Source organism: Plecotus auritus, assembly GCF_963455305.1.
Source record: "Plecotus auritus genome assembly, chromosome: 8".
Lineage (NCBI taxonomy): Eukaryota > Metazoa > Chordata > Mammalia > Chiroptera > Vespertilionidae > Plecotus > Plecotus auritus.
This window is the reverse complement of record NC_137782.1, coordinates 159,607,386-159,634,993: the sequence shown is the minus strand read 5'-3', so window position 1 is coordinate 159,634,993 and position 27,608 is coordinate 159,607,386. Positions and strand designations below refer to the sequence as shown.

The window sequence follows — 27,608 nt, the reverse complement described above, 5'->3', positions numbered from 1 at the left end:
CTTTTTTAAGACAAAATCAGGCTAATTTTTCCCTCATTTTCCCATCAAGAACTAATAATTAAGATAACTTTCAGGCAGAGAGAGACAAGGAAAAATAAGCCTCTTCTATTTCTCTGTTGGCTTTTGAACTAAAACTTATTATTTTTGTGCTTTCTCTAGGAATTATCATACATATCAGAGCACATTCACAGGTGTTTATGTTACTATATAACTTAGATTTTAGTTACTTTTAAGCTTCTGATAAATAACAAAGAAAAATCTAAAAAAAATTTTAGCAACAGCAAGATCATTTAAATGTTATTTGAAAAACCATTTAAAAGATTAAACAGTACTGATTTCATTGCATACATACTTTTAAAGTGAATCTCATTGTATTTCATCAAGCTGGTGAGAAGCAGAATCAGTGATGACTGGAGAGCAATAATTTAAGAAAGAAAACCCGTTAGTGGGGCTTATGGTTCCCAGACAGGAGAAATATATAGGACTTAAAAGATGGCACAACATTTAATATTAAGGCGTCTTGTCAGACTCATGGCTGGGTGCTTCTGCTTTTGGCCATTATTGAAGCGAAAGCTCTCAGGCCTTTTGACATTATGAAGTAACATGGTGTTGAAGGATAAAAAATTCAGTTTGGAAATAATATATATGTTTTAAATAGGTCTGCTTTCATGGCATTGTGAAGGGTGCCTCTGGTCATGCTGATGAACTGGGGCCTCCAGAATGCAGAAGACCTGCCTTGTTGAGGTAGTCAAGTGGCCAGCAGCTGATCTCTCTGGTGTCTGCCTTCTGCATGAAAATTTGCAGACAGGAAAGAGCTTTGAAAGCGTTGTACCAGCAGGAGATCCAGAATCTCCGGATTTGCCACACATGCTACTAGATATGGTGGGAGAAATGAAGGTATAAAACAGGGGTCCTCAAACTACGGCCCGCGGGCCACATGCGGCCCGCCGAGGACATTTATCCGGTCCGCTGGGTGCCGCTGCCTGTCCTGCTTAGCAGCCGACTCGTCCCGGGCCCACAGTGCGCATAGGAATTTGTTCATAGTTTTTTTTTAAAAACTATAGTCCAGCCCTCCAACGGTCTGCGGGACAGTGGACTGGCCCCCTGTTTAAAAAGTTTGAGGACCCCTGGTATAAAACATAGGACTTGCCTTCATAGAATTTTTAATTTAGCCAAGATCAGATAAACATAGGATAATGCAATTAGCAATACCAGGCAGTTTAAACTACAAATTGATAGCACAGATAAATAAATCCCTTAACGATTCGGAAAAGGAGAACGTATTGGGGACAGAGCAGTCAAAGAAGGCTTGTTCACTAAGCAGGGATTTGAGTCAGGCCTTGAAAGACAGTTGGGGTTTAGATGGAGTGATAGCAGGAGCAAAGGCAGGACATGGGAAGGGGTGAGCCGCACTGGGTGCCTTTAGCTGAGATGGAAGATTTGTTTGGGGCAATAGTGAGTCTTGGGGAAAACACATTTGAGACGGATGTTAAATGGTCTACAGAACAAGGACGGGATTTGGACTGCTGTTCCACTTCATGGGGAATAATTTACAGACTAAATTTGGAATTTAAACTTCTTGTCACTTGGTACTGATTTGAACAGTGAATTCGATTTTAAATAGATCATTAAGGAGGGGAGTGGTTCTGCTTTTTATAGTATTTCTTTGTTCCGTGTTTTGTAAGGTTGCCTGACCTGGGTGGGCACCATCTGATTTGGCTTTATGGTAACAGCCTTATAATTTTGCACCCACAAGGAGAGCCCTGAGCCAGCTTTGATTTATGGGTGGAAAAGCAGCTCTCTGGAAGCTCCTTGTGTTCAAAGGGGCAGACTGGCTGTCTTCATGTACCGGACCCCAGTGACGTCTGGAAGAAGATCATGTGAAATGTGCAGTGATAAGAATGAAAAGGAAATTTGGTTTTAATAGAAACAACACTCTGGATCTTCTTTGATGGTGTTACAAACTTTTCTTTGCTACTTTTCTGGGAATGCGGGTTGTGTTGGATGTAGTCAGAAATTGTTAGCTAAATAAAATAATGCATATATATGTATTATGTATATAGAGTATGTCATAATATTAAAATTCACTTTTTAGTGTGAGGTAAAGCAGTATCCATTGACCTTTTCATTCCAAGCAGTTAACAGTTTCCTCAGATGGTAGATGACCATTGTTCCTTTTTTTGTATGAGTCCTAGAGTCAGCTCAGGTGGCATATCTTGAAGTGATGTGCTGTGTTCATGGAAGACTCAGTATTTTAAGATTTCAAGTCTCCTAAAATTAACCTACATAATTAACGCAGCCCCTAACAAAATTCCAACAGTTTGGTTTTTTGGTTGTTGCTGTTGTGTTTGGTTTTGTGGAACTCAAGCTGACTTGAAAATTCACATGGACTAAGAATAGGTATGGCAGAGCTGAAGAGCAGCACTAGAGCACTGACTTGCCCGATAGCAGCTCTAGGAGGACACTGGATCAGGTGAGAGAGCGCTCAGCGTATGTCGTCCTTGGACTGGCAGCCGCAGTGTCACCTGGGAACTTGTGAGAAATGGAATTTTTCTGGCTCCACCTCAGCCCCAGAATCAGAATCTCTGGGGTTGGGGCCAACGAGGCTGTGTTTTAACAATCTAGGTTATTCTTATGTACTTTAAAATTTGAGGAACACTTAATTAAGACATTTTGACATAAGGAAATACAAACCAGTCAGTGGATCAGATGGAGAGTCCAGAAACAGACGCACGCGTACATGGTTCTTCTGATTTACGAAGTTGGCATTGCAGTACAATGGGGATAGGCTAAGCTGTCGATAAACTAAATGATTTGTTTTCATATGGGAGAAAGCTGTCTTAACCCCTATTTAGTACTATCCTTGCAATAATCAATTTCAGAATGAATGTGTAAAAGTGAAAACTATAAAGCTTTTAGAGGAAAAATATAGGAGAATATCTTTGAGAACTTAGGACCAGCAGGAAAAGAAAGCTCTAACCGTAAAACAAAAATACGGACTCTGTTCATATTAAGCACTTCTTTTTATCAGAAGATACCGTTATTGTTTGTAAAGCACTTTGAGCAGTGCCTTGCCAGCACATAGTGTGTGTTATATTTGTCAAATAAGTAAATAATATGTTACCCTCCCATTAAACATTATCTCATCCCCTTCCCCCCCTACACCCCCAGCCTCTGGCAATCACCATTCTGCTTTCTGTCTATATGAGTTTCACTATTCTAGGTACCACATGCAATTGGAATCATAAAATATTTGTCCTTTATGTCTGACTTATTTTACTTAGCTTGATGTCTTCAGGGTTCATCCATGTGTACCAGAACCTCCTTCCTTTAGAAGGCCAAATAATATTCCAAATTGGATGCAGCCGTAGAGAGTCACTGGGGAGAGATGGAGTCACTTTGCGGGGGGGAGGGGGGGTGTGGAGATGGCATTTAAGCTGAGACCTGAAAGGTGAGACAGAGCCAGCAGGGCCAGTGTGTGGTCATTCTCAGGTCCAAAACTGAGTGGAATGAGAGCAGTAATCCTGGTTGGGACATGGTAGAGACTCTGGATCAATTCCACCCACCCATCTGGACAGATTACAGCTCAAGTCCTCACCAGCAGGCTGGCCTGCTGCTTAGGTAGTTGGGTTGGTGTTCTCTCTGTTGGGTTTGTTTGATAAACTGTTAGACTAAAACTTTTAAAAAATATATAATTTTCTTCATAAGTCTATAGAGCATTGTAGCATATCTCCTGTTTAGTTTTCTTTTTCTTTACCTAGTGTCTTGTATCATGATTGATTTTTACCTTGTGAGCAGAAGTGTTTTATAAAATAAAGTCTAGCCTCGCTGCTACCTCCTTTCAGAAAGACTTTCCTGAGTCTTTATGTCTCCCAGCCAAATGGCTATAAGATAAATGCATTCTTCAGCGATATCATTATCCAGTCAGTTCCTCCTTTAAAGCTTTTCAAATGTCTATTTGCCAGACTGCATTTTACTTTCAGTGTTTAGTGAGAATGTCTTGCTCGCCCTTCACATGAAAGTCTCAGGCAAACTCCTGTTCTTGTGCCAGCATAGAAAACAGTCTGACTTTGTTGTTTTTCTGAGGAAAATGTCTCCCCACTTTGGTGTGCAAACCTTCTGAAAGCCGAGCTTTGACTCGGCAAGCCTCCAGGTGATATGTGTGTTGTGATGCTGTTGGTAAGTGATCAGTGCGATTGGGAGGCGACGAGAAGGAAGTTTTCTTCCACCCTCTTAGGGTCCCTGGCTGGGTCTTATCATTAAACTGATGAAGACAGATTAGCAGGAGAAAAAGCACACAGTGGCAGGCAGGGGAGAATGTGAGCGGTCAGAGGGCATGAGGGGAGTGCAAGTAGACTGGGGAATCTTAGTGAGACCTGTTTGCTGGGATTCTTCTCAGCTCCCATTTGTCTTCTGAAGCCAGGAAGCTCCTTTCCGCAGGTTAACAGAGAAGGCACCTCTCGGATGAGCTGTTTCAGGGGAGAAGGCCAGGGGTGGGGTCAGAGAGATCTTCCTCCTTCAGCTTTCTCAAACTCCTACCCCCAAGGTCCCTCAGTTTGGGGGTAGCGTGTCCCGAATCCCCATCAGACTTTAGTGCCATCACCTGCACCCACTCTGGGTGTGATTTTCTGTGAAGGGTGAGAGGAAGGGTAGTCCGAGGAGTCTGGGAAGGGGCTCGTGTGCTTTGTGGGGCACCTGGGAGGCTTTGTGAAGCTTCACCAATTCGTACGTAATCTTCCCAACCCTGTGACATTCGGGAATGGCTAGTGCTGTTTACAAAGAAGGAAAGTAGACCAGGGCGGTCAAGTAACTTCCCAAGGTCACGCAGCTAATCGCCACACTTGGTGGAGCTGGGATTCCGGTCGAGCTCTTCCTGACCTGGAGACTTTCCATTGTTCCACAGAGCCCTGTGCTGAGTGCCGTGTGTCCCCTTGTCAGGAGGCTGCGGATGCCAGTCCCCTGAAAAAGGAAGAGAAAAAGGGCAGTGATACCACCCACTGTAGGTAGTAGAATCCGTCTGCAGGTTTACTTAGTGAAAACAGTTCTTTCTTTTGGAAATTCTTGAAGTCATATTTTATAATAAAATCTCCTGTCAAATAGTGTTACATATTTTAAAGTTAGTTTTTTAATGTCTTCTATTTCCTTTAGGTCTTTATAGTGCCATATACACCTATTATGATGGTAAATTCACTCTGTAGATTTAAGTAATGGAGACTAACAAGATAAGGCTGTGCACTAATCTTGTAAACTATATTTCAAGGAAATAAAAATAGTTTAGTTTGCAGAGTTAGTTATAGGAGAATAAGATTACCTAATAGATATTGCATTAGTGTAGCTCTGTGAGGTCAGGCGCCTTGTCTGTCTGCCTGCCACCTTTTCCCTGGGGCCTTTTGCGTACTGCGTACTGCCTTGTACAGGGCAGGTGCTCGAATGAATTAGTGAACACTTCTTTGCACTCTCCTCCTTTATTTGTGTATTCTTTGTCTACTCTTCTTCTTCCGCTATCCCTTTAACAGTTTCCCTTTACTCTTTATTATCCCTCCGTACTCCTTCTACATTTATTGTTATGTAGTTTATTTTCTCGCATATATTGTAATCTGTGAAATAAAAAGATTTATTAGTTAAAGGTCTGATATATTCTTACTGCTTAGATTACCTGGAAGATTATGATTCATTCTTTAAGTGATTTATTCAATAGACTGAGTCAGCCAGGTTAAGTAATGACTCTGCTCCAATGACCGTATTCTTCACAAGAATATTTGAAAGCACACGTTTTATTATTTTTCACTGTGATTTTCAAATCTGCATTCAGCTGTATGCTGATGTTTTTGAAATAATTTATTTTGTTATATTCAGAGTGGGATCGCCCCAGCTTATTCCTTTCTGTGATTTTTATTTTATTTATTTTTCTCCATCAGTGTTTGCTTTCACAACCAAAGTTTTGGGCCATTCAGACATCAGCCTTGATCCTGCGGACAAAACTTGAGAGAGGAAGCACGCGCCGAGTGGAACGGGCAATGAGGCAGACACAGGTAGGAGGGATTCATGTGGCAGTTTTTGTTTTTCTTCCAATTCTTTATTGCTATCAATAAGCATACATGTCTGTCACAAATCTACAAGAAAGAGATAGCTTTCATTTTGCTCAAATACTTTGTTATTGTTTAGAGCATGGATTTTAAAATTTGGTACCAAATGTATGGGTCTTCACACCAAAGAATTCTCTCCTTCCGTGTGTGCACCAACTGGGTGCCCTACAATTTAACTCAGTCCTGGCACTGAATTAGTACAGACTCCACTGGTTAAGAGCTCAGTCCCACAGACTGTCTTCCACTTCAGATGCCAATTGCAAGTCTATAAATCGAGGATTCTCTAGACCCCCTCCTCGAGTTTGATAATTTGCTAGAATGGCTCACAGAACTCAGGGAAACACTTTACTTACTATTTCTGGATTATTATAAAGGATATTATAAAGGATACAATGAACAGCTGGATGAAGAGGTACATAGGATGTGGTCCAGAAGGCCCCCAGCACAGGAGCTTCTATGCTCATGGAGTTTTGGGTGTGACATCTTCCCAGCACTTGGGTGCATTCACCAACCTTAATGCTCTCTGAACTTGTTTGTTTTAGATGTTTTATGGAGGCCCCATTATATAGGCATGATTAAGTCCCTGATCATTGGTGTTTATCTCAACCCGGGACCCTCTCCGCTCCTCAGAGGATAAATGTTTCAGCTCTAATGTTGGTTCCTCTGACAACCAGCCCCTGCCCCCCAAGAGTTACTTCATTAGCATAAACTCAGGTATGGTGAAAGGGCCTTGTTATGAATCACAACTTCACAGCTCTAAGCCTCATTTTCATCATCTGTAAAAAAAAGATAATAATAGTAGTACTGACATTAAAAGAGACAGTATGAGTTAACTTAAAAAAATAGGCAGCTCCACAGGTAAGATTGTATAAGGACATAAAAGTCATCCTAGCAAAAAAATACTAATGAACTGACCACATGTACCATTAGTCTTCATTCAGGCATCATTCTCCTTTTAATACTAATGTTTATTCCTGTCCACTGACTCAGTAGCAGGCAGTGCCTTTCACAGATTTTCTGATAAACTACGCATGATACGAGTTGCCGAGAAAAAGAAAAAATCTTGCAAATGATGTAGGATTTTATGCAGCCAGTGAAGTGATATTTTTAAAAATTTATTTTTATTTTTAAACAATTCCAAACCACTTAAAAGTTGTAAGAACATTGTAAAGAACTCCCATATACCTGTCACCCTGATGGTTGCCGAGTGGTAATTTTCTAATTATTTAATGATGTATTAATTGCTATTGTGCTCTAGGGAAGAGCTTTCTCTTCTTATTTATTCCTCCACTCACTTATTTATTAAAGTGTGGATTCATGGATTTGTATTTTAGTCAATGGGATATGTTCTTATATTGCCATTACTTATTCACTTTACTCTTTTTATTTTGACAGAAGGTCAGCTCATGTGAATAAAGATAAGCTTAAGAATAGAGTATATTATTTGTTACCATATTAAAAATAAATGCACAGTCAGGATGCTGTGATGAAAGCAGCTATCCATTAGCTGTACCCAGCTATCCATTCTCCCATTCCCTCTTTTAGTAACAGAACTTCCTGAATTTTATCCAGGTAGATGTCTTCCATCCTCCTTTGCAGGTAGGAGGGGCCATGTGACTTAGCTCTGAATAGTGAAATGTATGACTTCAAGGAGCTTACATTCTAAAGGCAATATTATTACTCTTGGAATTATTTCCTACTCCGTCCTCTCATCCTCTTTTTTCAGACCACACCCTCTCTCAGTGAAATACTACCCAGTTACCACGTCCATTTGCTTTTCTTCCTGCAGAGTCTGAATCAGGAAACATTTTATTGAGGGCTTAGTACAGCCTTGGGCAAACTATGGCCCGCGGGCCGGATCCGGCTGTTCTATCCGGTTCTCTTGCTCTCCCCTCCGCTCCTTTACTTTGAATTTATATTAGTTCACACAAACACTCCATCCATGCTTTTGCTCCGGCCCTCCGGTCCAGTTTAAGAACCCATTGTGGCCCTTGAGTCAAAAAGTTTGCCCACCCCTGGCTTAGTACGTGCTTCATAGTTTGTCTCATGCTGTCATCATTTTGCCTCCTTTTACTAATTACCATCTTTAGGCCCCTTTATATTATTGTCACAGCTTGTTTTTTCCATAGCAGTGAGACAGAGCTAGGGGTGCCAGCTTTACGAGGTTTCAATGCCCTTTGAAGAGAATTAGGGGGAAGCAGGATTGGGTAAGGAAGAAGTCACACTGAGGTACAGGCCCAACACAGCCCAGGGCATTTCCCACCTGTGTGTTCCCTTTACCCTCTGTCTTCCTGACCCCCCTTCCCCCCCCTTTACTGGATTACTTAAGGTGAAACCTCAGGTCAGGTGTTCTCTGTAACTGAGGGGAACTCTGAGACAGCTGTCAGCCTGGGGTAGGCTGCTGACCCACTCCCACAGCTGGGCCTAATACATAGTAAAGAAGGAAGATGTAGTTTCATGATCAGCATCTTAAATTATTCATGAAGAATTGCCACTATTGCATTGAATTCTATTTATTAAAAATTCATTTCACAATAGAACAGCAAAATGTTGAAATGATCAAAGTGTTAAAATGATCAACTATGCATATTTTATTAAGATAAGTGTATGAAGTCTTGTTCAAGGAAACCACATAGTACCTTTTTTGGGGGGGATGGGGGCAACCAGTTTAAATGTCTTCTAAAGTTTTGGCCTTCTGAATGCAAATAGTACTAGAATACATTCATTTATTAATGAAGGACATTTTGACTTAGAAATGATTTGCTTTGTATTCATTTCTTCCATTAACTTTGGCATATAAAGTAATCATCAACATTTAATTTTTCGTTTCTAGCAGCAATTAAACAAAAAAAAGGTATAGAAGTAAATTTGTTTACTGGTGTATAATATATCTTTTCAATTCGAAATCTGCATCATTCTATGAATTGTGCAGGTTATGTTTTTAGACATCAAACAACAGGGATGTGCTTTGGCCGGGGCAAATGGATTTAAAGAAAGAGCTGAATCACTATGCTCTAGCCCAGTGGTCGGCAAACTCATTAGTCAACAGAGCCAAATATCAACAGTACAACGATTGAAATTTCTTTTGAGAGCCACATTTTTTAAACTTAAACTTCTTCTAACGCCACTTCTTCAAAATAGACTCGCCCAGGCCGTGGTATTTTGTGGAAGAGCCACACTCAAGGGGCCAAAGAGCCGCATGTGGCTTGCGAGCCGCATTTTGCCGACCACGGCTCTAGCATTTTGCCCGTCTTAGCCTTTCTATACCTGGAGTCTCTTCATCTTGCCGACCAAATGCTGCGTTATGAGGGAGTTGTTATTTCTGCCTCTGCAGGTTGTATCTCAAAGAAAATCTTTTCACTCTCCAGTTAAGAATTTTTGGAAATTAGCCAGATCATATAACAGATAAATGTGAAATTTATCTAATTTTCTATCATTGTTGAACCATTTACCTCATAATCTAAACCTTTGCCAATTCCTCTGATCAGAGTTTGATATTACTGTGGTGGTTGAAATTACTGCATACCTGAAGAATAAGAGGAAAACGATTGGAAAAATACTTATATATATAAAACAATGTTTCAAAAAAGTTTTCGTTTCTGTGAAAATTTGTTCCCTTCCTCAGCTGTATAAAGTGATAAAATGATAAATTGTTAAAGTGGAAAGAAAAATAAGCTAGAAGGAGCTCTTAGGGCAAAGCTTAATCCTGTCATATTACAAGTTGGGAAAATGTGATGAGGTCAGGTGCCTGGCTCCAAGTTGCCTGGCTAGTTAATGACACGGTCTGGACTATAACTTACACAGCAACAGGCCATTACATGGAAGGATCCGGTGGCAGGTCCTAAAGATGGCAGGTTTGCAAGGGATTTCTCCGTGAGACTTGCCAAACTTAAAGAGGAAGTAGTGTATCACAGCTCAAGGTGAATAAACCAGCACTATAAGATCACACAGAAAAAGGGGCTCCAAGTTGAGGACAACCCATTAAAAACACTCTACCTCGAGGAAATTCTTCTAGGCTGGAGTTCTTCACTTACTGCATGCAGCTCAGTATTTATTGTCCAGTGTTTCTTTATACCCCGCTTCTTGCCAATGGAGTATAAAGTAGTCCTGTTCTCTATTGTCATTCAGTTTCCCCCTCCCAGTCTGACCCAAATCCAATACTAACCTTTTCTTTTTCATAAGCTCATGTCTTGTTTTCCTTCATTGTGGTGGCAGCAGTTCCTTACGTGTATAAATACAGATATGAAGCAAATTAATTGAACACATACATTCAAAGAGACCATCTTACTTATGTCCCAATCAAAAAAAAGTTGTGCAAACAAGTTGTCATCATTGTCTTCTGTCATACTAACTGCTTTAACTTAGTGCTCAATAAACTGAGCTCAGTCATTGAGGGTTAATGTGAGATTATTTTATGTTCATTATTAAAATAATCTTGCTAATGAATGTTATTTAACCTGTTAATTTAAATTATGACGTTCCGTTCCTGTCCATGTGGTTTTGCCTCTGAGGACAATTATCTAGCAGGGATCTTTTCCTTCACCATTGAATTTCTGGAAGGACATTGCATTGAGTTGGGAATTTGAGATTATAGCCATTTTCTGTCACTAGAGACTGTTCATACTGTAATTTGACTTTTTTTAACTGTGGTAGGTAGTTAATTGAGATTTCACAATTTTTAAACAAATTTTTTAAAATCTTGATTTTGGTTACTGTAGCTTCACTTGTGCTTTGAAGGAATTGGGATTTTTATGGTTAATTATTGGAGGGAAGAGTCACAGACCTGGGTGATTGGTACCATTGTGGAGATTATTGCTCTGTGTAGGTTGAAAGATTTCTCTTTTAGAATTTGGTCATTTATATGGCTATTTGTTTCTAAGTAATGATTAAGGGCATGTCATAACAAAAGCCTTAATTGGGGGGAAAATTGGCCACAGTAACATACACTAAGCTTTGTACTTACGTTTGAACAATTTGAGGCAGAGATCCTTTAGATTATTTTTATATGGATGGAATGCCATACTCTGTTAGGCATTATGTGTAACATCTGGACTAAGCACATGGTTAGTAATGGCAAAGTGTGTTTTTGCTTTTTTAAACTATGTCACCGTTCCTAGTTGTTTTAATTATAGAAACAATACCTGGTCATTATAAAAAAATGTAAGCAATACAGAAATGGAAACTAAAAAGAGCTCCCCCCCCCCCCCCTTGGCTTGCCTTCCAATCTCAACAGTTTGTATCCTTCTAGACCTCTTTCTGTTTACAAGTAAACAAGTATGCTTTAACATCAATAAGATCATGCAATCTATATTGCTTTCTACCTTTTTTCTTTTTCCCCCACCAGAGGATATTTTTTCCATTGATTTTTAAAGAGAGAGACAGAGAGAGAGAAACATCGATGTGAGAGAAACACATTGATTGGTTGCCTCTGACCGGGGCCAAGGATAGAACCTGCAACTGAGGTACTTGCCCTTGACCGAGAATTGAACCCTTGACCCTTCAGTTCGTGGGCTGATGCTCTTAACTACTGAGCAAAACCAGCCAGGGCTCTACCTTTTTTCTTTTAACATAACAGCTTGATCAACTCTGCATGCCAATGCCTGTGCATCTAGCTCATTCATTCCATCAGCCGTATTTCACTCTGTTAAATGGAATTTATATAATTTATTTAACCAATCCCCTATTTTTGAAGGTGCTTTTTAATTAATATGTTTTTATTTTAAATTGCATATCAAAAACTTAAATAATGCACATAAAAAAAGAACTTAGTTTACTCAGAAAGATCTCAAGTGAAAGATTAAATTCTCCTCCAATTCCCAGTTCATTTTTTTAAATTTTTTATTTATTGTCTAAAGTTTTACATATGTCTCCTTTTTCCCTGATTGATCCCCCCACCAAGCCATTCCCACCCTGGTCAAGCCCCCACCGCCCCAGTGTCTGTGTCCATTGGTTATGCTAATTGCATGCATACAAGTCCTTTGGTTGCTCTTTAACTACCCCCCCCCCTCAACCTCCCCTGCCATTTGTCTCTGGATCTATTCTTGTTCATCAAATTATGTTGATCATTATATCCCACATATGAGTGAGCTCATGTGATATGTATCTTTATCCGACTGGCTTATTTTGCTTAGCATAATGCTCTCCAGTTCCGTCCATGCTGTTGCAAATGGTAAAAGTTCCTTCTTTTTTTTTTATAGCGGCATAGTATTCCATTGCGTAGATGTACCACAGTTTTTTAATCCACTCGTCTGCTGATGGGCACTTAGGTTGTTTCCAAATCTTAGCTATTGTAAATTGTGCTTCTATAAACATAGGGGTGATATATCCTTTCTGATTGGTGTTTCTGGTTTCTTGGGATATAGTCCTAAAAGTGGGACTACTGGGTCAAATGGGAGCCCAGTTCATTTTTCAGCACATTCTTTTTTTGTTGTTATTGTAGTGGTTTCTATTATAACTTTAAATATTTACACTTCTATTATGTATCTTTAAATGCTATAGTTTATTTATTCCATTCTGGTTCTGTACATCACCTGCATTGATAACCATGTGTGACATTTGAAAGTTATTGATAAGTATTGACTCATGTGACTATAGCTATACTTTTATTTGTTGGAATAATTATAGTTACTACTGTTTATTCAGTAAGTACCATTTACTGAACACTCATATGCCAGGAGTTAAATAATTCTAGGACTGGCTTAAAGAAGAAAACAGCTATCAGTATTAGACTTCATCTGTACTAGTATAAGGCACCATCTGGAGGAAAGGGGTTGAATGAGTATTGGCAGGAAGAAGTGCATAGAAGCTTTTGTGAGAAAGGCTTGGGTTGCAGAAGTCGGTGCCTCAAGGCCTATGATTTAGGTGAATGGGGAGGGAATTGCAGTGCACACAGTATCAGGATGTGGTCATGTGGGAAAGGACCTGCAAATGGTGAGTGCACTGGCTCCTGCTAAGGCCAAGAGAGGGGGCTGCCCAAAGGGATGCTGATGGGCTGAATCCAGGATATGAGCTTCATGACGATAGCTTGGTAAAAACAGGCCATCATTAGTTCATAGATAAGTAGGGTAAAAGAGTGGGACAAGTGATATACAACACAAAATAAGCTTCATTATCTATGGTAAAAAAAACCCAAAAACTTGGAAAGTTACAGAAAAGTAAAGAAATAGGAGGTAACCAAGAAATTTACTAATGGGATGGAGTAAAGCACACCCACTTAAAGCACACTCCCAAAGGCACTAAGCGATAGCTTCAGTCAGATTCCAGGCAGGGACTTAAGTCCTTTGGACAGAGTCACTTATGTTGATTGAACTGACACATTGGCTTTCCCTGGGAGAGCACCCTTTGTGCATCTTAACAGCCTTACGCAACATTTCCCAGACTTGCCTGAACCTACAAGTTGCTTATTAAAATAGGGCTCTTCAGTGTAGCTCTCCGAGATTCTGGGTCCGGGAGGTGGTGATGGTGGACACTTTTGGAAAAGACTGCCTTAGGCAGAGGAGCACTGTTAATCTTTAGTAGCTGCAGCCATACCATCAGTCATATCTTTTAGATTGTCAGCTAATTTCTGCTTGCCTCTTCAGAGAGCTGATAAAGACTGATATCATGCTAGAGAGAATGAATAGCCTTCAGTGCAAGGGTAGATCTGTTCTTTTCTTTTTTTAAAAAATTTCTTTATTGATTAAGGTATCACATATTTGTCCTCATCCCCCCATTCCCATCCCAAACCCCTCCCCACGCATGCCCCCACCCCCCTGTTGTCCATGACCACTGGTTAGGCTTATATGCATGCATACAAGTCCTTTGGTTGATCTCTCCCCCTTTCCCCCACACTCCCCTACTTTCCCTCTGAGGTTTGACAGTCTGATCAATGCTTCCCTGTCTCCGGGTCTGTTTTTGTTCATCAGTTTATGTTGTTATTTCCCCCAGATGAGTGAGATCATGTGATACTAGAAATACACTTATAAGAACCGAAAATGAGACAAGCAATAATGGTTATGCTGAGAGGCAAATGAATCAGTCTGTAGTGAGTTTCTTTCTGGGCCAACAGTTCTTTTGAGTCCCAATTTCAATGTCAAACAGTTCCTTATGTGTACATGTCAGCAATGATATTTCAGTTCTGGATGGTGGGCACATGGTGGCATTGCAGGTCCGACCCTCTCTGGTTTGGTCCTAGGCGACCTGCTGCGTCGCACAGCTGCTGACTGCTAGCGTGGCAAGGCGTCATCAGCGTCTTCCATCTCTGGACTGTTTCTCCTCTTGTCTTCATGGTTGGAGCAGACCTGTCAATTCCTCTCTGTTGCAGGAATCCACATGGTCTTGGAGTTGTTTTCTGAAAATATACAAACATATTCTCGACCAAAAGTTAATAAAGGAATCTTTTCTATAAATTTGACTTGGGATCCTTTTTCATTTTTTGCCCAAACGATTTTCCTTTGGCTTGTTTTGACACCATGTGTGTTTTTCATGGGTGTCTTGCTGTTAGCATTACAAATGAAAGTTAATTTTCTAAAGTAAAAATGTTCTAGACATAATTTACTTACAGGATATTTTTCCTTATATGATATTCTTCTACTATCCCCCCTTTTTTGATTTAAATATTAGGAGGCTTTTGGAAATTTTATAATGTAGTCTTTTTTTAATTTAATTTTTTTTAATTTTTTAAATTAATTTCTTTATTGATTAAGGTATCACATATTTGTCCTCATCCCCCCTATAATGTAGTCTTGATAGCTCTTAAATTTTAATTTTTTGCACTAAAATATGTCTGCTTTAGGTTCATTACATGTTACGCAATTTTACCATGAGATGAACTACCAATAAAAATTTTAGTTAACACTTTAGGAACAGCTTTTTGTCCAGTACTATTAATTTTTCTAGAATATTCGCTTATTTCACTTAGCCAATTTAAATTAGTCTGAGAACTTGACTACTATTTTACTGTCAAATTTAATACTCTTAACAGCAATCTTATTTTACCCTGTAAATATTAGTGGAAAGGATTATTTGCCTTCTTGAGTAGGCCCTGAACCAGGCGTCCTCAAACTACGGCTCGCGGGCCACATGTGGCCCGCCGAGGACATTTATCCAGCCCGCCGGGTGCCGCTGCCTGTCCTGCTTAGCAGCCGACTCGTCCTGGGCCCGCAGTGCGCATAGGAATTTGTTCATAGTTTTTTTTTTAAACTATAGTCCGGCCCTCCAACGGTCTGAGGGACAGTGTACTGGCCCCCTGTTTAAAAAGTTTGAGGACCCCTGCGTGCATTCCTGGTGCTAGGCTGGATTTAGATATGGAAAACCCACTTCCCCACACCATGGGTACAAGACAACTCAAACAAGTCTTGTTGCAGTGAGAGGGCAGCTGTTGTCGGCCAAGTCTCTGTCTGTTGCCTGGGTCCTGATTTGAGCTGGGCATGGGAAGCGAAGCAGCCATGGGGGCAGGAGACCTTCCTCAGAAGGGGTGAGGGTTCAGGCCCCTGCAAAGTTGGGGGGGTGAGGGTCTGTGCCCCACCTCTGTTGATCCCCTAGTTCTCTCCTGATGGCACCTCTGCGACTGTACCTGTCTTAGGTTGTTCCTTTCCTAAGGAATCTTACCTGTATCTGGCTAACCAGGTGGGGCCAAGCAGGGTGATGTGAGGTTCAGTTCTGTCTCCTTGGTAGCCTATGCCCCCGTGGCCTCTATGCCCAGCACCTGCCTTGGGATCCCCTCGCCTGCTGGTGGGGTCCTGGCACTGATCACATATCTTGGGGAACCCAGGTTTCTTCTCCAGGAAGGGCCCAACTCACCCCACTGGGCGAGAGACAGATCCATGGTACCAGCCACCACGAGGTTTCAACCTCGGCATGAACAGAAAGCTTAGGCAACAGCTGTGGGCAATTGGATTGTGAGAAGAGGGTCCCTCTTGGCCAAAAGGGCAAGAGGGGCCAACATAGAATGCTCAGGTGCCTTCCCAGGGGGCCCTCTACACAGTGGAAGGGATTAAATCCTTTCATGTCATTTTAAATTGCTGCCTGACATTCAAAGAATTAGTTTGTAAGTTTGTTTGGGATAATTGTACATTATGCTGTTGTAATTCTAAAATATCAAGAGATATGTTACCTTTGTCTCCAAGCACCATAAAGATGATTTTTTATTGATTCCCAAGGGTGCGAGGTATTGTTATAGGTAATGGGGGTAACACAAATCTGGGAAAAATTATAATGACATTGTAGAATACTATCATGTAAGGATATTCTTTGCTCTAGGCCATGGCAATTCCATTTCAAACTGGCTGTCAATTTCTTTTTGTATAGACAAGGTCTTAGTTACATTTTCTGCACCTATCCCAGGAGCAAGTAGTGATAGCCCCTTCCTTTGGTGTCCACGCAAGCCAGAAACCTCTCTTTAATTTTACACACAAAGGAGCAGTGGTTTGATTTCGTGTTATACAAAAGGGAAGCTGGGTGGTGACCCCTGTGTAATTATACTTCCTTGCCCCACCCATGGTCCTCCTGGATGACCAAGGTGTTTGGTATTATTGGTGACTACATTAGGCGGGGGATCAGCCCACGTAAGGGCTCTTACCCATGAAGAGACAGGAACTTAAGTCCAAAATACTTACCCATTTGCCTCAGGTAATATTATCATACAGCTGATGACTGCTAGCAAGGCAAGAAAGACGTTCTCAGGCGTTCTTGGGGTTCTGGTTACCTCACGATTTCTTTTCTATTTTTTATTTATTTATTTATTTATTTATTTATTTATTTATTTATTTTCTTATTATTTTTATTATTATTTTTTTACATATGTGTTCTTATTCCCCCATTACCCTCCCACCCCCCACTTATGCCCCACCCCCCTGTTGTCTGTGTCCATTGATTAGGCTCATATGCATGCACATAAGTCCCTTGGTTGATCTCTCCCCCTTACTCCCACTAACCCCCGCCTTCCCTGAAGTTTGAGGTTCTGATTGACGTTTCTCAGTCTCTGGATTTGTTCTTGTTCATCAGTCTATGCCATTCATTATATTCCACAAATGAGTGAGATCATGTGATATTTATCTTTCTCTGCCTGGCTTATTTCACTTAGCATAATGCTCTCCATCTCCATCCATGTTGTTGCAAATGGTAGGAACTCCTTGTTTTTTACCGCAGCATAGTATTCCATTGTGTAGATGTACCACAGTTTTTTAATCCACTCATCTGCTGATGGGCACTTAGGCTGTTTCCAAATCTTAGCTATGGTGAATTGTGCTGCTATGAACTTAGGGGTGCATATATCCTTTCTGATTCGTGTTTCTAGTTTCTTGGGATATATTCCTAGAAGTGGGATCACTGGGTCAAATAGGAGTTCCATTTTTAGTTTTTTGAGGAAACTCCATACTGTTCTCCACACCAGTCTGCATTCCCACCAGCAGTGCACAAGGGTTCCTTTCTCACCAGCACTTGTCGTTTGTTGATTTGTTGATGATAGCCATTCTGACAGGTGTAAGATGGTACCGCATTGTTGTTTTGATTTGCATCTCTCTGATGATTAGTGACTTTGAGCATGTTTTCATATGTCTCTTGGCCTTCCTTCTGTCTTCTTTCAAAAAGTGTCTATTTAGATCAGTTGCCCATTTTTTGATTGGGTTGTTTATCTTCTTTTTGTTAAGTTGTATGAGTTCTCTGTAAATGTTGGAGATTAAACCCTTATCGTTGATATCATTGGCAAATATGTTCTCCCATGCAGTGGGCTTTCTTGTTGTTTTATTGATGGTTACCTTTGCTGTGCAAAAGCTTTTTATTTTGATGTAGTCCCATTTGTTTATTTTCTCTTTAGTTTCCATTGCCCTAGGAGCAGTATCAGTGAAGAAATTGCTTCAGCATATGTCTGAGATTTCTCTGCCTGTGGATTCCTCTAGTATTTTTATGGTTTCCCGTCTTATGTTTAAGTCCTTTATCCATTTTGAGTTTATTTTTGTGTATGGTGTAAGTTGGTGATCTAGTTTCATTTTTTTGCATGTATCTGTCCAATTTTCCCAACACCATTTGTTGAAGAGACTGTCTTGACTCCATTGTATGTTCATGCCTCCTTTGTTGAATATTAATTGGGCATAGTGGTTTGGGTCGATATCTGGGTTCTCTATTCTATTCCATTGATCTATATGTCTGTTCTTGTGCCAGTACCAGGCTGTTTTAAGAACAGTGGCTTTGTAATACAGCTTGATAACTGGTATTGAAATCCCACCTACTTTGTTCTTCTTTCTCAGGATAGCTGCAGCTATTCGGGGTCTTTTTTTATTCCAGATGAATTTTTTGAAGGTTCGTTCTAGGTCTGTGAAATATGCCGTTGGTATTTTAATGGGAAGTGCATTGAATTTATAGATTGCTTTGGGTAGTATGGACATTTTGATGATGTTGATTCTACCAATCCATGAACATGGTATGTTCTTCCATCTGTTTAAAAACAAATACTCTTTTGATAAAGCCATATATTCAGAATATTGGGATTGCAGAGATCATGTAGGAAATCTCCTACGTGAGTGTCATTGTGGTTAGCCGACCTGCTTGATAAACCCAGAACAGGATCAGGTCACTTCACTTACCAGCTCTGTTTCTCCTGAAAGGACTCCAGCTTATTTGTATAATGGAATTATTCACTGTGTCTATATGGGATTCTAATTTGTTTGAATATAGTGGAATTATTTAAGAATGAGTTGCTAGAAATAATTCTACTGTGAAAAATGTAGATATGTGCTGTAAATATGCCCCTTTATTTATAGTAACTTTGCAAATAAAGAAGAGTACTTTGAATCCAGTAGGGTAAGTATATCATCACCCTTAGTTTTGTTGGTAGGTGGATCTTATTTTGGTGGTTGTCTTGCTTAAAGTGCAAAGAAGTATATTTTGTGCAGGAGTAAAAATAGGTTAGAATTCTGTTTTTAATCTTTAATCTTTATCATACATATGGCCTAGTCAAGTTCTTATGAAGCGGGAGTGTACTTGTACCCGGACTTATTCATGGGCTCCAGCTCAAACAGGTTTGGTTCCCTGCCCTCTCTCTGCTGTGGTCTTTGCCTTTGGAGAGGATCTGAGACTATCAAGGACACTTACTCTGAGATCATCTAAAAGTATCTTAGAGTATCTGAAATACATAACAAAATTGCTTATTAATAATCACGAAGTGTTTACTGAGTGTTTAATATGTTTAAGCTAGATGCAATAACTCAGCAAAGTGAGTTTTGCTTGAAAATAAAATGTTTTTCATGTAATTAGGACTTCATAAAAGTAAATTTATTATTATTAAATAAGCATTAGTTACTTTTTTCCTTCCAGAGAAAGAAAAAGAATTTGATAAAAAGAAAAGTTTGCCTCCCTTTTGATGAAGTAATTCAGTGAACCTTTTATCTATGTATTGTAACCATATGTATTCAGCCAAAAGTTTTTCTTCTCTTTTCTCCTTCATACAACTAAACAGCTTTGGGCAGAAGCATGCAACCTTTTCGCTATTAAGCTTCTCTGAAGTAAGGCCAGAAAGCTTTAAAAATATTTTGATCAAGATGGTTTAGGAGTGTGGTTATGTCTCAATTTGTTCTGACTGACTTGATGGAATTACATCTTGGATTGTCAAACAAGTGATGTAATGAGTAGCCTCTCATTCTACAGGATATTCTTAGGCTAACCATATATTTCCCACCTAGTATAAGAGATTCCCCCAATTGAGGAATGGTTTCCCTGCTCAGAAACTAGTCTCCTTGTCCTGTGCTTTAGCTGGGATATGTTACATTCTTGTCTTTTTCTTCTCTTTCTTCTGAGGAAGTTTGAATTTGCTACTCTTTTTTATTTTTTTTTAAAATGTCAGTTTTAAAAATTAACTTTGTAAAAGCTTGAAACAATTTCAAATTTACAGAAAAGTTTCAGGTACAGTACAGCTATCTTTTTTATCTTGAAGTGTTGGAAACTAAGTTGCCAGCATGGTGCACAACCATCCTCAAATACAAGGACATTCTTCTGCATAACCATAGCATGTGTATTAACACCAGAAAACCAACCTTGCCATGTTGTTACTATCTACTCTTCATGAGACAGGGCTGTGAAAAATAGTCAACTGGCAAGGAAATAAAATTTGACTACTATATTATGCAAAAACAGTTACAGTTTAGAGAAGGTCTAAGTGTATATCAGAAAAAAAATATTTGCTATAAACTGAATGACAAATTAAGAGGCAGGTGAAGATGATTATGATAATAGAGCTGCTGTCGTGTGTTTGCTTAGGAACTCCAGAATATGTCTGCATTCATTTAGATGCTGAATATGTGAGTTCTTTTGATGGCTGACCACTTGACCACTGGATAGTGTAGCCTTTGACTTTTAGTTGGACATGGTACCTTTTCTCAGAGTCAGCCCTCTTGGTCATATTGGTCTGCTTCCCGATGTAGCTTCCAGATGTTCAGTTATTCAGTATCCCTGTAGGTCAGGCATGTCAAACTCGTGGCCCACGGGCCTCATGCGGCCCACAACTAATATTTTTGCAGCTCAGCCAATATAATGGTATGTAAGAAATGTTTTAATAAAAATTTTATAACTTAATTTTTACAATATCCTGTTATACATAATTATTAATAACTAACTACAATGTTTGCTAATGACTGATTTCTATAATCGCATTGCATTCATTTCCCTTAAGCGCCTTACGCGCAGGTGCACCATTTCTCTCCACTAATACTAGCAGCGAATATTTTAGCAGCCGATTGCCATGGCATTAGTCTTGGACTGACTTGTTTGGTGTGCGCAACAGGAAATATTTCGCTTTCGGAAAACAAGAAAAATAGATTTATTTGCATTATGCTTACTAATTTGTGCAGTTATTCAGTGTCTGGTAAGTTAATGTTCAAGAAAAAATATTAATTTTTATTAAAATGTTCTATTATTTTATGTTAACAATTACTCATTTATTTCAGCTCTTTGTATTCAGCATGTCTCTATCGAAATAAACCTACATTTCTATGAAAATTGAAGCTTTTGCTTTTTTTGCAGCCCACATAAACTTAAACCTTGTTTATTTGGCCCATGTTAGCCTTTGCGTTTGACATGCTTGGTGTAGATATTTCAGTTGCAGGGTGTGTGTGTGTGTGTGTGTGTGTGTGTGTGTGTGTGTGTGGCGGTTCTTCAGTGCACAAGTGCACACCACTTTTCACTGTCCACTGTCCCTTAAGGGTGGTCTTGCATGAATGAATGTCCAGCCTTACAGTTCTGTTGCTGAAGAATAAGAAAGCTCACTTTCTGTGATCAAATAGATCCACCTTTCACTTTCACCTTGTTCCTGAGAAAATAGTCCTAAATGAAGTTCTTTTAAAAAAATATATATTTTATTGATTTTTTACAGAGAGGAAGGGAGAGGGATAGAGAGCCAGAAACATCGATGAGAGAGAAACATCGACCAGCTGCCTCCTGCACACCCCCTACTGGGGATGTGCCCACAACCAGGGTACATGCCCTTGACTGGAATCGAACCCGGGACCCTTCAGTCCGAAGGCCAATGCTCTATCCACTGAGCCAAACCAGTTAGGGCTTAAATGAAGTTCTTTATATAATTTTTCTCCAGTTCATAGTAGAGAGTGCCATTGTCAATGTGACATTAGGGTTGTGAAATAGATACACTAAAGAACAGTTTTTCTCAGAAAAAGTAAAAGGGCTGATTATTAAGGATAGTTCTTAGAAGGAACTGTTAGAGGAAGTCTTAGTTTTAAAAACATTCTGATAAGTTTTAATGTACATGTTTATGTAAATGTTGATTAAAGTTTTTTTTTAATATTTAAAGAAATTCAATAAAAAATTTATACACCCCATCACCTTATCACCATGACTTGTGTTTTTTTTATTGTTTTTGTGTCCACTTATATAACTTTTACAAGAAGAATCTTGTTTAAATTAAAAAGATTTTATATATATGTAGATTCTGATTAGGATGTGTGCTCTTAAGGCTCTTGCAGATCAATTTGAAGACAAGACTACATCTGTGTTAGAGCGTCTGAAGATTTTCTATTGCTGTCAAGTACCACCTCACTGGGCCATTCAGGTATTGTTGTTTGTCATTGGGTATACTTTGCTTTTGAAAGATAAATGTATTAGAAAATAATGATTTCCAATTTATGTCTGTTTTCAGATATTTCTGTGAAAAGAATTAAAATAGCTGGGGATTGTCCATTACTTCAAATAGCTATTTTGATTAAAGTGATATTAGACTTTTAAAACATTTTAAAAAGAATTTAAAACTAGATAAACATAATCCTTAAAATTAAATAATAGGAGAACCACAGAAGCTTTCATTTTTCAAAATAACTTTTTACATTTAAAAGTCCTGTGAGGACTTTCTGCCAAATAATGAACCTTTAAACCAGGTTATTTATGGAATGTAAAAGAAAGCATTTATTTCATACTCTGTTGTAAGATATCCTTCACTACTTTCCTCTTCTTGAGGATATGAGATTACCTATTGTAGCTCCTAACCTCATATTGGGGTGGAGATTCTGACCCCCTGACCCATTCATTGATCTATAGTTCTCCTGTTATAGGTGTGGTTCCCTATTTTATAAAACTTTTAGCACTGAAGGCGATTTAGACACTTGGTCCAATTTCTTAATTTTACAGAGGAGAAATTTGAGGCTTGGTAAAATTAAGTACACTTTTCCAGTGTTGGTCACATAGCTGTTCATAAACTAGATCTCTAGTTTCCCAACTTTTAGTCCAGTTTACCTCCTTTCCTTACCTCTTCATTATAGCCATTAATAGCAACTTGTACTGCACACTTAGTATGAGGCATGCATTTTGTTCTGCATCTCACACACATGCTCTTATTTTATTGTAACAATTTTGTGAAATGCCCCCATTTTGCTGGTGAGGAAGCTATGGCACAGAGATGTTAGGTGGAGCCAAATGATGCCAGCCAGAGATTCCTAGATGATTTAGTAACTTTTGTCATTTGAACCAGCTTTAGAGTTATAAATGCCAACCACTATTCAGTGACTCAGAGTCCCCATTGTAAGACTTCTTAGAGTCATTTACCCTGAGTGGCCAGATTATTATGATCTCTGAACGCATAGTAATCTGGCCACTCAGTATATATCCTATATAATAAAAGGCTAATATGCAAATTGTCCCCTCACCAGGAGTTCGACCAACAGGCAGGCTGGTCAACCGCCCATGTCCCCTCCCCCTGGCCAGGGTGGCCGGACCCCACCCATGCATGAATTCATGCACCGGGCCTCTAATATGTGTACACACGCGCGCGCACACACACACACACACACACACACACACACACACACTGAGTGGCCAGATTATTATGCATTCAGAGATCGTAATAATCTGGCCACTCAGTGTATATTAAGCACAGGGAACTTAGGGGGTTTATTATACATTGGAATTCACATTATCTATTGAAGGAGTCTTGATAAAATGTCGACACTTAAAAAGCTGTGTTATATCATCTGAAAGGAGTAGCTTCTTTTAAAGAAATATTTTTATTGATTTCAGAGAGGAAGGGAAGGGGAGGGAGAGATAAAAACATCAGTGATGAGAGAGAAACATTGATTGGCTGCCTCCTGCATGCTCCACACTGGGGATCCAGCCTGCAACCTTGGCATGTGCCCTGACTGGGAATCAAACCCTGACCTCCTGGTTCATAGGTTGATGCTCAACCACTGAGCCACGCCGGCTGGGCAGGAGTAGCTTCTTCATAAAGAAAGTTTAACAGCTAGAACTTTTGGCATGCTGTTGACCATGATCTCTGAAATGTCTGAAGTGCTCTGTACTGTGTGATTTGTGGTGGATAAATGTCTCAGACTCTCTGCTATTATTATGACAAAACATGTCTGTTGAGGGTGTAGCTTTTAATCTGTTTTTGAACAGAAGCTTAAATTATATACTGTTCAAATAGAATTGAGGCTAGTTAAATACTGTTCAAATGGAATTTAGGCTAAATATTTATTTTAATCTGCTTTGGAAGCTGTGGATTTTAGGGTTTTTGGGCAGTTACATAAACATCCTCTTTCATTAAGAAATTAAGTCATTTTTTCTCTCATTATAGGAAGTAACCATATCTTTAAGTATTATTTTCAAAGATGAAGAAGTAACAACATAGTTTACTGTAAAATGATAATTAGTTTTTACTGCTAGCCAGCCATATGCTTAGATGCCATAACTTTCTTTATTAAATGAAAAATTTAAACCACTGAACTGCATGGATTTATTCCACATAACATGCTCAGTTTTTAAAAATGTCCAGTCAAATATCCTAAATATTCTAGCCAAGTTCTCTTATACTTTATTAGAGGCCGGTGCATGAAATTTGTGCACTGGGTGGGGGGGGGGGTGTCCCCTCAGCCCAGCCTGCACCCTCTTGCTGTCCGGGACCCCTCAGGGGATACCCAAGGGTATTGGGCCTAAGTCGGCAGTTGGACATCCCTCTCACAGTCCAGGATCCCTCGCTCCTTACCACCCACCTACTCGCTGCTCCTTACTGCTCCGCTCGCTGCTCCTTAGCACTTCCATGGAGGCGGGAGAGGCTCCTGCCACTGCCACTTCACTCGCCAGCCATGAGCATGGCTTCCGGCTGAGTGGCGCTCCCCCTGTGGGAGCACATTGACCATCAGGGGGCAGCTTCTGCATTGAGCGCATCATAGCAACTGGTTGTTCTGCCATTTGGTCGATTTGCATATTAGGGTTTTATTATATAGGATACTTCATGAGATACAAAAGAATTGGACCAGCCCCTCTATTTATTTTGATAATATATTATAATTTTCAGGTATATTTCATTTGGTCAATCCCAGATATTCCATATCCATTAACTTCTTAGCTGTTTTTATTATTATTGTATATATTTTCATTTATTTCACAGAGTAAGGGAGTGGGAGAGAGAAATAGAAACATCAATGATGAGAGGGAATCATTGATTGGCTGCCTCCCACACGCCCCACACTGAGGATCAAGCCTGCTACCCGGGCATGTGCCCTGACTGGGAATCGAACCCTTGACCTTCTGGTTCATAGATCCATGCTTAACCACTGAGCCACACCGGCTGGGCAACTTCTTAGCTCTTAATATGCATTGACTTTCAGAAGAATAGTAAAAGTGTATTTAAGTGAAAACAACACAAGAACCTTACCTGCTTTTAAAACTTTTCTAATATTTTTTTCATTTCCTTTGAATACCCAGAAGTGGAATTGCTAGATCTTTTGGTAGTTCTATTTTCAAATTTTTGAGGAATCTCCATACTATTTTCCATAGTGGCTATGCCAGTTTACATTTCCACCAATAGTGCACAAGGGTTCCCTTCTCCACATCCTCGCCAATACTCGTTATCTCTTATCTTTTTTATAATAGCCTTTCTAAGTAGGGTTTTAAAAATTGATTTATTGGCTCTCAGCTTTACAAATCAGAGATTGTCATATATAGAATCTCTAGGTAAGAAAGAAATACTGAGTTTGCTTTATAAATTTTGAGTTGTTGGGGAAAAATGATATTTTGAGTATTTTGAACTATGTCTGTATTATTTATTAATCCTTTACTTCCTATAAAGTAAAGGTAGCTATTGAATCATTGCAAATTCCTAGTTAGTTGATGTTGAATTATATAAAGTATACATTTATTGCAAAAGCAGACCCTGGAATGGCAGATTAGATAAACATGCAAGTGAAATGGGAATCTGGCTTTGCATAAAGAAATGTTCACTATTTTAACTTGATTTTTCTAGCGCCAACTTGCAAGTTTACTCTTTGAGCTGGGATGTACCAGTTCGGCCCTTCAGATGTTTGAGAAGCTAGAAATGTGGGAAGATGTTGTCATTTGTTATGAAAGAGCTGGGCAGCATGGGAAGGTATGTGATAGTAACATTCTATGTGCTGGCAGGAGCCTCTGTCTTCAAGCACCTTCTCACTTGGTCTCTTTTTAAGCCTACTTTTGCCAATAGTTCACTTATATCCCTTTTTCTACTCACACCCTCCCCCCCAAATATCTTTTTAATGTTTTCTTTTTAATGATTTCTGTTTATAAGTCTGCATGGATGATATATATATGTGTGTGTGTGTATATATATACATATACTAATAAAAGTATAATATGCTAATTAGACCGGATAGACTGGATGTCTTCTGGACAAAGCCACAGCGGCTATGAGGGCTGAGGAGGGTTGGCAGCCGCGATGGCCGGCAGTGGCAGCAGCAGCAGCGGGGTGATGGGGGCGGCACCTTCCCCTCATCGGTCCGGTCGCCTCCCACAGAGGGAGGCCAGACTGTGGCTTAGGCCTGCTCCCGTGGGCCTAGTAGGACATCCCCTGAGGGCTCCCACACTGTGAGAGGGGGCAGGCTGGGCTGAGGGATCCGCCCCCCCACCAAGTGCACGAATTTTTGTGCACCAGGCCTCTAGTATATATATAAAAGAGAAAAGCTGGCCAAAGTTGATATGGTATTTGACATTTAAGAATGAGTAATGAAAGCTTAAAGACATTTCACATTTTGATCTCTTTCCTTTATGACTCTCCTCCTGTAGGACAACTTCACATGGAAAGATTAGGAGTTATTTTCACTGTCACTGGGTTGTCTGGTGATCAGAGGCTGTGGGTCTGAAGGAAGGTTGTCTAGGAAGGAGAGTGGCTGGCTGGGTCTGTAGAAGAAAATCCAAAGGGTGTGATGACTACCGGGGCAGAAGAGTTGTTAAGTGTATAAAGTACACATAATTCCACCTTAAATTTGGTCAGGAGGGAAAATGTTGCAATATTTGCATCTGTTATTAATCTATTGTTTTTCCCCTCATAAATGAATAGGATTTTAAAAAGAATAAGGGGCTCCATACTGTGAATATTGTTAAAACTGACATATTGAAATCGTGTTAATTTTGGATTAAAATTTTAAAGGACTAAATTTCTATCATAAGTATAGTATGCAAAAAAAGTAAAACCCACAAATTGGGTCATTTATATCTACCTATAGTCAACCTTTCACCATCACCATAAAAAAGAGAAAGAGCAGTACATGTGTGTCTGTTTTGCAGATGCCTTCTACAGAGTGTCAATTTTAGACGAGTAGTAGAAGTTACATTCCTTTCACTAATCACTAATGGCAGTGAAGGTCTTTGAGTTGTATTGACTGATGGAGAAACTAGTTTGGAAGTAAAATTTTACTGTTAGAAGATTATATAATTACTAGGGGCCCGGTGCACAAAATTCGTGCACTTTGGAGGGGTCCCTCAGCCCAGCCTGCCCCCTCTCACATACTGGGAGCCCTCAGGGGATGTCCTACTGATGGCTTAGGTCTGCTCCCAACGGACCCTTTGCGGGAGGCGACTGGGCTGATCAGGGGAAGGCGCCAGCCCCATCACCCCACTGCTGCAGCCACTGCCAGTCACCATAGCCGCCAAGGTATTTTCATCAACACGGACTCCAGTCCCTTCACCATGAAAAAATGACAACTTTCTTTAAGCATTTTCAAGATGTGTCTTTCATAGGATATGACATTTCTTTCTTTATTTTTCTTTTTATCCTCACGTGAGGATACGTTTCCATTGATT

General features: G+C 39.8%; 1 protein-coding gene across 1 annotated transcript in view; it reads left to right on the top strand.

Annotated features, from left to right (window-relative positions):
- TTC27 (tetratricopeptide repeat domain 27) overlaps positions 1–27,608 on the top strand; it is a 108,319-nt gene that overhangs the window by 41,525 nt on the left and 39,186 nt on the right. The window contains exons 10-12 of the mRNA XM_080684831.1: positions 5,919–6,032; positions 22,024–22,119; positions 25,798–25,920. Coding sequence (XP_080540957.1) covers positions 5,919–6,032; positions 22,024–22,119; positions 25,798–25,920 — 333 coding nt within the window. The remainder of the gene's footprint in view (positions 1–5,918; positions 6,033–22,023; positions 22,120–25,797; positions 25,921–27,608) is intronic.